The 10,176-nt window shown below is 33.9% G+C and overlaps 1 protein-coding gene across 1 annotated transcript; it reads left to right on the forward strand.

The window, feature by feature from the left end:
• Positions 1-572: 572 nt before the first annotated feature.
• LOC120069591 (vegetative cell wall protein gp1-like) lies at positions 573-1,145 on the forward strand. The gene has a single exon (XM_039021381.1). It carries the CDS (start codon positions 573-575, stop codon positions 1,143-1,145), a length of 573 nt encoding a protein of 190 aa, XP_038877309.1.
• The last annotated feature ends 9,031 nt before the right edge of the window (positions 1,146-10,176 follow it).

Consider the following 10,176-nt stretch of genomic DNA (forward strand, 5'->3'; position numbering starts at 1 on the left):
TCACTTTCACCTCTACATGTAGTCGAAAAAGATATTCTAATAATTTTTGTTTTCTTTAGTATAACAAAGATAAAAAAAAAATCGAATTACAAACTTATGACATGTCAAACTAAGCTAACATCTAAATAGTTGTTAAATGATAATCAAACTAAATAGTTTTTTGGGTAAAATTCTTTACCTAGTTTAAGGCTACAAAAAGCATTTGATAAAGTTTAATCAAGGAACAAAAACAATAATAATGCATAATAATATAATTTTCCTGTTCCTAAATTATATTTCGAGAGAAGAAAATATGGCCGTCCATTAAGAACATAGGAAGATTTTGTAATTAATTAATTAATTTTCTTTCTTCTTTTTGACAGCTTGTATAGTACTTAGTGGCATCATGGCATGGCACAAACTAGAAGTAGTCGAAGTCCACAAACTCTCAATATAATTTAACAAATTAAGAAATCAAATTAATTATATATTTTATGAGCCGTTCGATCTTCATCTTGATTAAGTTTAATCTCTTCTCTATATATTCTCTTATTTTCCCCATATTTCTCACCGAGCTTACTCATCTCTCAACAATGGCTTCCTCCACCGTTCTGATTGTTCTCACGGTGGCGCTCCTGCTGATCTCCGCCGCTGCCAACTCCCCAGTACCGTCTCCTGCGCCGGGCCCCGAATCACCGGCGTGGAAATGGACTCCCAGTAATGAGCCACCGTCCTCTCCACCGATGGCGGAACCGCCAATGACGACATCCCCACCTTCCCCGACAATCTCTCCGCCGGCTACCCCACCGGAGATCAGCCCCATCCCGTCATCCTATGCACCGACTTTGCCACCCAAAGCGAACCCACCCACATTGTCGCCGACTGCTCAACCACCGGTAGTGAAGAGTCCCAGTCATGCACCATCGCCGGCAAAAACGAAAGCACCTGCTCCGGCTCCGTCGAAAATGAGTCCATCGCCGGCCAAGGCACCGAAATCGTCTAAAGCTCCAGCAAGCAGTCCTCCGTCACCAAATGGAATGATGGAGCCACCGGCGCCATCCGTAGCTCCGGCACCATCGAAGAAGGATAACGGTGGCGCTGCAAACAGATTCGCCATTGGTGGGTCGGTTGCAGTTGGATTAATGATTGCGGCTTTAATCGCTTAAATGAAGCGAAAATATTTGTGGAACTGAGTTTGTTGAAGATTTTGAATTTGGTATTTGTTATGTTAAAAGGAAATTTTATTATGATCAATTCTTAATTGTTTTTGGTATTTTATTTTGGATCATCTAAATATATGTGGATGCCTCGAAGTGTAAAACTTTTTAACTATGTTATTATTGATTATGATTTGTGCTCATTCTGATTTGAGAAGTTTGGTTGGGTAATGTTTACTTATAGGCAATAATGTCAAAATAGACCCCATCCATAATATGAGATATCAATCATAAACTCTATGAGCGGAATCTATGATTTATAAGTTTATATTATTTGAAGTCTATCAACGATAGTCAATGATAGGTTTCAAATAGCATATAGAACTTCATTACTTATATAGAAACCAGAAAGCTTGGATTGAAATCTATTCATCATAATAGCCTATATATCATTGATAAATATGGTTTGTGAATAAAGTATATTAGTCATAGACTTGTATTATTAATGAACTTCTAAATATGGAAAAAAAAACTTGATTAAAAATCACTATTAATCTCTAAATTTTCATAAAAGTAACAATTTATTGTGTGAACTTTTCAGAGTGACAATTTGGTCCCTCTACTTTAGGAACGATAACAATTTAATGTTTGACTTACAAATTTGGTCAATCTCTAAGCCTTCCGTTAAGTTATCTTCACTTCTCATCACTTGTTTCTCTCTTCTTTCAATACCTTCGAATCTGAGTGGTTCTACCCCTAGAAATAACTCCCTTCTCTTTTCCCCTTTCCCTCGAGGAAAAAATCAGTAAAACCTTGAACATGTATGTACATATCCGAGTGAAATCACATTCGTTAATTTGTTTTGCTCTACCAATTCTAAACTTATTATTATTGTTATTGTTATTATTATTATTATTTGTTCCCTTCCTTTCTTGCACAAATGAATTTATAAGTGTTGGAACGACTACCTCCGATGGACAGAAGATAACTGTGATCGAATAGCTCGAACGACGTCGAACATCAGAAATTAACCTGCAAAAGAGAAAAATGTTATAGCCTGAGTCACAAAACAGACTTTTGCAACTCTGCCCCTTGTGCAAGTAGTTTAATAATGGCCACACCAGTCCCAGGATAAAAAAGTCCAGATAATACTGTCTCGAACAGAATTGCATCGAAATCAATCGGAGTTCTAACACCCTTCTTAAATGATAAAGCTCGGAAACATAAAAGAAATAGAAAAGAAAAAAGGGAAAGCACACTACATAGTGATGCTTCTGTCTTGAGAAGCTCACTCAATTTATAGGCAAAGAGTCCCAATGGAATGTCGCGCAATGCGCAAATGTGGAGGATGCGTACAACTCATGGAAGTGGACAAATAGGTGAAGGCGCTGCAAAAATCGTCGTTGGCGTTGAATTTTTAAAAGAATGAAAATAATACTAAAAAAAAGATTATTAATTTTATTATTACAAATAAAATAATAAAATTAATTTCATATCAAGAGTGCAGTTGTGGGTCTTTAATAGAGTGTACCCACAATTAACGAATATTGATTAATTTGGTGAATGAGTTTAGCCAATTAATCTTATATCGTTGAAGCTTCTGATCTGTAAGTCCATGAGGTCTCTTCCTACCTTGTAAAAGAAATTGAGGTAACTATGTTATGAATTTGAAAAGTTCAAATTCATAGGAAATAATATAATGTATAATAATGCATTATAATATAATGTTTATATTCTAATTTTATAATATAAATTTAATTTTGGATATAATTCAAAATTAATTTACGGGAGTATTAAATATTTGAAGGAGTTCAAATATTAATTTTAATATGAATTGGATTCACATGAAAATTATAGGTTCTAAGAGAAATATAATTGAATATGATTTGAATGTAGGCTAAATTAAATATTTGATATTTAATTTGGTAATTATTTAATTGAATAATTAAATAATTATTTAATTTGATTTGATTTAATTAAATTAATTGAATTAAAACTAAAAGTTATGTGAGAGATGTTTCATTTAAATATGATTTAAATGAAATAATTAATTAAATAAGATTTAATTAATTGTTAATTTTAATTAATTTAATTAATTAAAAAGATAACACCCACTTAGGGGAGTTGATAACACCCACGTTGGGGAGTTATCTGAATCGTGGGTTCTTCCATGTTCATGCTTCCTCTCCTATTGGTTAAGAAACCTACAAAATGTTTTGTGAAGTTTTTTCTCTTCAGAAACAAAAATTATTCCCCTACTCTTTCCAATCAATTTTTGTTTCCAAAAACCAAATTTTACATTAAGAAATCCCAAAGGATAGGGAGGCAACTCTTATGGTATTCTTTGTGAAATCAATTAGAGAATTAGATTTTGTTTGATACTACAAAGGTAAGGTTTCTTTTCCCTTTCTCTGTAGAATTAATTTAGGCATACTTAACCTAGATTAGAATTATTTTACAATAGACCGTAATTTTGTTAGTTTCTGTAATTTTTTCTAGATTTTTCAGTGCATGGGTATTTCAGAAATCTCAAATGAATAACAAGTTTGGTTATGTGATTTTCGCTGCGTTAGGGCTTTCATCCCTACAATTGGTATAAGTGTCATCTCGGTATATTAATTTAGGTTTCTGATATTTGTACTGGATTTTTTATGGGATTAATTGCATTGTGAATGTCAATTTTACAAATGAATGTTTACAGTAGTTTATGGCTATAGACTTCCATGTTTTGATTCGATCAAATTTATAAAGGCCCCTGTGTTTTTGGGCATTTACCATGAAACTTGATTTCTTTTATAAGTCCATATCTATAATTATGGTTGAATTTGATGAAGATCGAGACCAATTCTGACCAAAATGAAGAATAGTCGAAGAATTTGCTCGAAAATGCAATCTGATGTCGCAACGTTGCAATGCTGCTTATGGTGTTGTAACACTACGACAATGCAAAGTTGGGGCTGCATTACGCACGATTCAGTGGCGATCCATGGTGGTTCGGTTCAGTTCGATTGGTTCAAAGTAGTTTGGTTTGATTTAGCACTAGGTTGGCTCGATGTCGCCTACAATTTTCTGACTAAACAAATGTTATGTGTTCACCAAGCCTAAAACATATACTAAAATGGGTAATACAAGCAGTAAGTACGGGGTCAAGTTCATAGGGAAACTACGAACTAGCAAGGCCAATTAAAAAATTCCATGCAACGAGGGGTTTCATTGTGAAAGATACAAATTAAAAGACAACATGCAATATATGTAAAGTTCAAGATGAAAACAGAGCACGAAATTGAGTTGAATTTATCCATAAAAAGTCTCTGAAGAATAGTTCATTAGATTCAAATTCTTTCATCAGATATAAAAGGTAATGTGAACTCGTTGAACTCCACAACCTATTAGTGAGACCTAATAGCCTGATTAGTCAATTAAGAGTTTTAATCCAATTGACCCTAAACTAGTCTTAAACACTTCCTTCTAAGCGAGATTCGTGTTTAGTACTAATTCGCATTAAGAATTGGGTTACTTTGTTGTGACACCCTATGAATTGGAAAGCCTAGACTCATAGCATGATCAAGTGACTTAAAGCTCAATCTAGTAATGCATGCCTGATTTTTTTGTCAAACTCTTATTTTGTATTGTAAAAGTCCAGTGTAGAGTAAATAAAAGAAAGTTTGTAAAAAGGAAAAGCATGTTGTAGAGTAAAAACAAGTTTGTATGTTATTTTTTAAAGGGATTACTCCTCTTTCTTAGGGTTATGATTAACCTGGGGCGTCTATGACAATCGTAGTTTCTCTCTCTACTAAAATACCCCTCAGGAATGAGTAAGCTTTAGTGCCTTGTTAAGAGATGTTGTTCGTAGTTGGATGTCTTTCACATAACCCATATGGGCAAGCCAAAACAAAGATGGTGTGTCTAGATAAGGTTTCCTCTTTTGTGTAAAGTAAGAAATTGAGAAAAAAAAAAGTAGAATAAAATTTTGGTTCTTTTAAGCGTGTCATTGCATTATTGAGTCTAGGAAGCTTAGGTCTTAAGCCTTCGAGTCAGAGTAGAGAAAATAAATTGAGAGCCTTATAAAACCATTCCGGGTTCAATGGGTTTAATTAGTAGGGCTTTGGACTCATTCATGCATGAATAGATTTGGAATCATTCTTAAAATTTGCTTCATTGATTGATTGTGATTGGATTTCATTTTTTATTCCAAATCTTATCTTAGAAGACTGTTAAGACTAGAGTAACAAACCTTGTGATTAAGCAAGCATATTTTTGTGTGAATATGTGATTCTACCTTGCTTGAGGACGATCAAGAATTAAGTTGGGGATGTTTGATATCATCGAAAATGTGTTATCTCACTCCACTTAATTCAAAGCTGTTATTGTGTTTGATGTGTTTATTTAGTGTTTTTTCATGTTTTGGGCAGCTAGGAGGTAGAATTGGCCGTTATGAGCCATTTGAGGTTAATTTGGAGCATCTGGGCTTTAAAGGAGACAAAATGACGACCCTGGAGGTGCAGCATACAACACCGCGGTGTCAATGCCTGACACTTTTTCCAATAGGCACCACTTTGGTGCAGCATTGCGGCGCTACTCAATGGTGTCACAGCGCTACAAGGATGCACGAAGAAGACATGCATGTAGAGGAGAACCGCCGCTACGCTATCCTACCCTTACATTGTATGGCAAGGGTGTGTGACACTGACTCTAGCGTCGACACACTGTCGTGATTCTATAAATACAAATTCTTCATTTTTAGGGCAAAATGAATCCTCCCATTTCGCGCCCATTGAACTTTTTCCCTTTTTCTCACTTCCACTTGTATTTTTGTTCCTTTCTCCTCATGTAATCGATAAAGATGATGCCAAAATTTACCTTCTTCATCTCTATAAGAAGGTAAGTTCTAGGATTTTCTCTAGTTTAGAATATTTGGGGATGAGCTCGATGTAATTTTGGGAGTTTTGTTTTAATGTGATCTTTACATCTTGATTATGAGTTTCTTTTATGAATTTATTGTGTATGAATGGCATGATTTTGTTATAAATTGACAAACAATACTTTATTATACAATTTGAGTGCTTTGAATTAACTTGCAATATGTGACATGTAATTGTGGGTTAATCCTTAAGAAGTAAAAGTTGGCTTGTAATTGATTGTCTATAACTAAGCATTGTTTCTATTGACATAGGGGAAACCGTATTGAACATTTAATTATTGAAATTAAATCTTCATCCTAGCGTAAACCCTAGAGCGTAATGCTGTTGGTTAAATGTTAGGTAATTAGAACCATTGGTTGGATTTCTAACCAATTGGGCTAGGCATAATCAAGAGCCATAAAATTACATTTGAACAATTCAATGAACAAAGTTACATAGAGTGATTCCGATCTGTATCTTCTAAGCTAGAATATCACTATTGATTACATTTCCATCTAAAGCTTTCTTGCAATATACTTTTATGCAATTTCAAATACCAATCCATGCCAAATCCCCTACCCCCCTTCCATTTACCACTTTAACTAAAAATGAGCTTGGAAGTGCTAATCTTCTGTTCTTCCCTATGTTTCTACCCCAAACTTGTCATTTGTGTTACCTTGTATTGTAAGTAGTTAGTTTGGCAATTTATAAATATTATCTGATTAGTAAAGGTTTGCTAGCGGTGGCAAAACCTACTCGATTAGTAGTTTAAGCTCTTCATATTCCTAGATTATCATATTCTTTTCAGTTAAATAAAAAATGAAATTGGTAATTTTTTTTAAATAGGAAATTCATATTCTTTTCAATTTACGTGCAATTACTAATTTTTTTTTTTATTACAGCAAACAAAAGTAATTGCAAATTGAAAATGGTGAACGATTTTGTTACATCAGAGAGACTATTTTTTTATTTATAAAATTTAATTAAACAAAGTTTAACATGAAATAATGTGAGGTCCAATGCGAAAGTGGGATCGTTCCCAATTTTCAATTTCACAAAATTAAAATACAAAGAACATAAATTATGTATAATCACATTTTTTTATGGCATGCTTTTGAAAGGAAGAAGAAGAGTTTAGATTTATGCTTACCCTTGAAGAACAAATTAATCTTCACAAGAAACCCTTCTCAATCCGATCATGAACGCTTCGATCTCAAAAACCCGCAGCAACCTAAATGGCCATCACCACAAGAGGACCTCTTTTATTTTCCTTATGAGGATAAGAATAAGCAGGAGTGTGTGAGCTCTGCTATCTTTTGAGAGAGGGAGGAAATTTTGAGAGAAATGAATTTTACTTGGAGAATGCTTCTAGGAAAATTACACAGACCCTCTGTGTAGAAAACTACTGTGAATAAGAAGAATAATGTAAAAACCAAATCTCCCTTTCCACCATTAATTGAGGAAAGAGAATAGGGGGAGGGAGATATAACTCCCTCCTAAATTAAATTTTTTTTAAAATCATTTAATAAAAGTTTAACACACACACACATAAATATATATGATAACCAACTTATCATATAATATATATTAAACTATATGTTATATCAAATGTAACATATAACCTATAATTTTTATATTGTATCAAATACAATATAACCTATAATTGAATTCTCTCAATCAATCATAGTATTTAATATATATCAAATTTATATTAAATTTAATTAAATGAATCCAATCCATATAATTAGTATTTGAATCATATTCAAATATTTAATTCTTCTCAAAATAAACTTTATATTATAATGTATCAAATACATTATATTAATTATTTCACATATAATTAATTTACATTAATTATATCATATATAATCAATCTCTTAATTAACTTCAACAATTCAAATTAATCCAAAATTAATTCTCAATAATCCTTGTTAAGTTACAAAGAGAACCTTATGAACCTGTAGATTGAAGCTTCAATGGTACTTGGATAATAAATTAAATTCCTTTAATTAGATTATCCAACATCCATTAACTATCAGTCACTCCACTAAAGACCGATTTCTACACCCTTTACACTACAGATATATTTCTATATATATTGGATATAACCAATCAACAGTACGATGCATCTTTACAAATTGTTCGTAAGTACAGTTGGGCTAAAATTACGGTTTTGCCCTTATAATTACATCTAACTCCTTAAATACTACTGCTCCCTTTAATTAATAATAAGTCATAGTCCAAATATGACCAAACCCCTCTCGAGCTAAGAGAGGGTGTGGCGCCACATTGTTCAAGCCCCAAAATCAATCCTTAAGAGAGCAATTTATCTATTTATCCCGAAATTAGGGAAGGAGTAAATTCTATTTTGTGTAGTTGTGTTCCAGCTTCCCGATCAGACAAATCCCCAAAATGGTAGACTTATTTAGTCGGCGATCTGGCCGCTCTCACCCATACAAATCAAAATACCACCTTTATAAGTAGGAGTTCACAACTAACACAGGATAGGTCATGTCATTTATGGTCATCTTGGTGAAATGTAAATCTCTATTATTAACGATGTTATATAATCAGACTATTCATTTCATGGTCTGGTCTTATACAAACCCCTTTGTATAGAATACCTCTGCTCACATGTCTCTACATGAATGATCAGGATCTGATCATTTGTAGCACTTTACAACAATTGTAACATTTACAAAGCGGGTCATATTCGTAGTGTCACCCGGATAAGGTACCCAATCGTATCCATCTATTACATACCATTTAGGTTATCACTTAAACATGATCCGCCTGCATGTCTCTACATACATGTTTAAGTTATAGAAGATAACTTCATATGTTAGTTTTTTGGTTTTGTGGGTTAATTCTACTAAATGTCAAATAAAATACCTCATATTTTATTAAATAAATAAATTGTTTGTACAATACAATTACAAATAACAGGACCCACGAGATTTAGGGCATCAATCCCAACAATCCCTCATCTGTCCTAAAGCTAGTGGGGTGTACATTATAAAAGTCATGCTAAAGAAAAAGTACACAAAACAAGAAACTAGGGCATAAAACGCACCTAGTACAAAATCTCCTACTTGCCGTAGACCAGATGTGTCATGTCTCATAGACCCGTACTCTGCAGGTGACCCTCAAACACCTTAGTCGTGAGGGTCTTTGTAAATGGATCAGCTACATTGTACGCCGAAGCTATTTGTGTGACAATTACAACCCCTCAATGCACAATCTCTTGAATGAGATGATACTTCTGCTCTATGTGTTTCCCGCGTTTATGACTCCTAGGTTCTCAAGAATTAGCCATAGCATCACTATTATCACAATAAAGGGTGATGAGCCTATACATGTTTGAAACCACTTCCAGATCAGTCAGGAACTTCTTGAGCCACACAACTTCCTTAGTAACTTCACAGGCTACTACATACTCAGCCTCCATAGTGGAGTCAGCAATGCACCCTTACTTGGTACTCCTCTAGACTACTGTCTCTCCGTTAAGAGTGAACACTAATTCTGATGTGGATTTCCTAGAATTCTTATTAGTCTGGAAATAGAAGTCCGTGTATCCTGGAAGGATCATCCTTAGAACCATATACAAGCATGTAGTCCCTTGCTATTCGAAGATACATGAAGATGTTCTTAACGGCGGTTCAGTGATCAAATCCTAGATTAGACTAGTATCTACTAACTATCTTCACTGCATAGCAAATGTCAGGTCTAGTACACAACATCACATACATCAAGCTACCAATAATCGATGCATAGGGAATCCGTTTCATTTCCTTAACTTCTTGACGTGTCTTAGGACATTGTTCCTTAGACAGAATAACTCCATGCCTGAAAGAGAGCAAGTCTCTCTTGGAGTTCTGCATTGAAAATTTGATAAGCATCTTGCCAATATACGATGCTTGAGACAAGGCTAGTATTTTGTTCTTTTGATCTATAAAGATCTGAATGCCCAGAACAATCTACGTCTCTCCCAAATATTTCATTTGAAATTGGGTTGCTAACCAACTTTTAATTTCAGTCAGTAGGCCTATATCATTCCCAATGAATAGGATATCGTCTACATACAACACAAGAAGAGTTACTGCATTGTTGACGATTCTCTAGTAAACACAAGCTTCATC

Source organism: Benincasa hispida, unplaced genomic scaffold, assembly GCF_009727055.1.
Source record: "Benincasa hispida cultivar B227 unplaced genomic scaffold, ASM972705v1 Contig50_2, whole genome shotgun sequence".
Classification (NCBI taxonomy): domain Eukaryota; kingdom Viridiplantae; phylum Streptophyta; class Magnoliopsida; order Cucurbitales; family Cucurbitaceae; genus Benincasa; species Benincasa hispida.

Coding starts and splice junctions, on each gene's coding strand:
- LOC120069591 (XM_039021381.1), top strand. CDS start 573: ATGGCTTCCTCCACCGTTCTGATTGTTCTCACGGTGGCGCTCCTGCTG.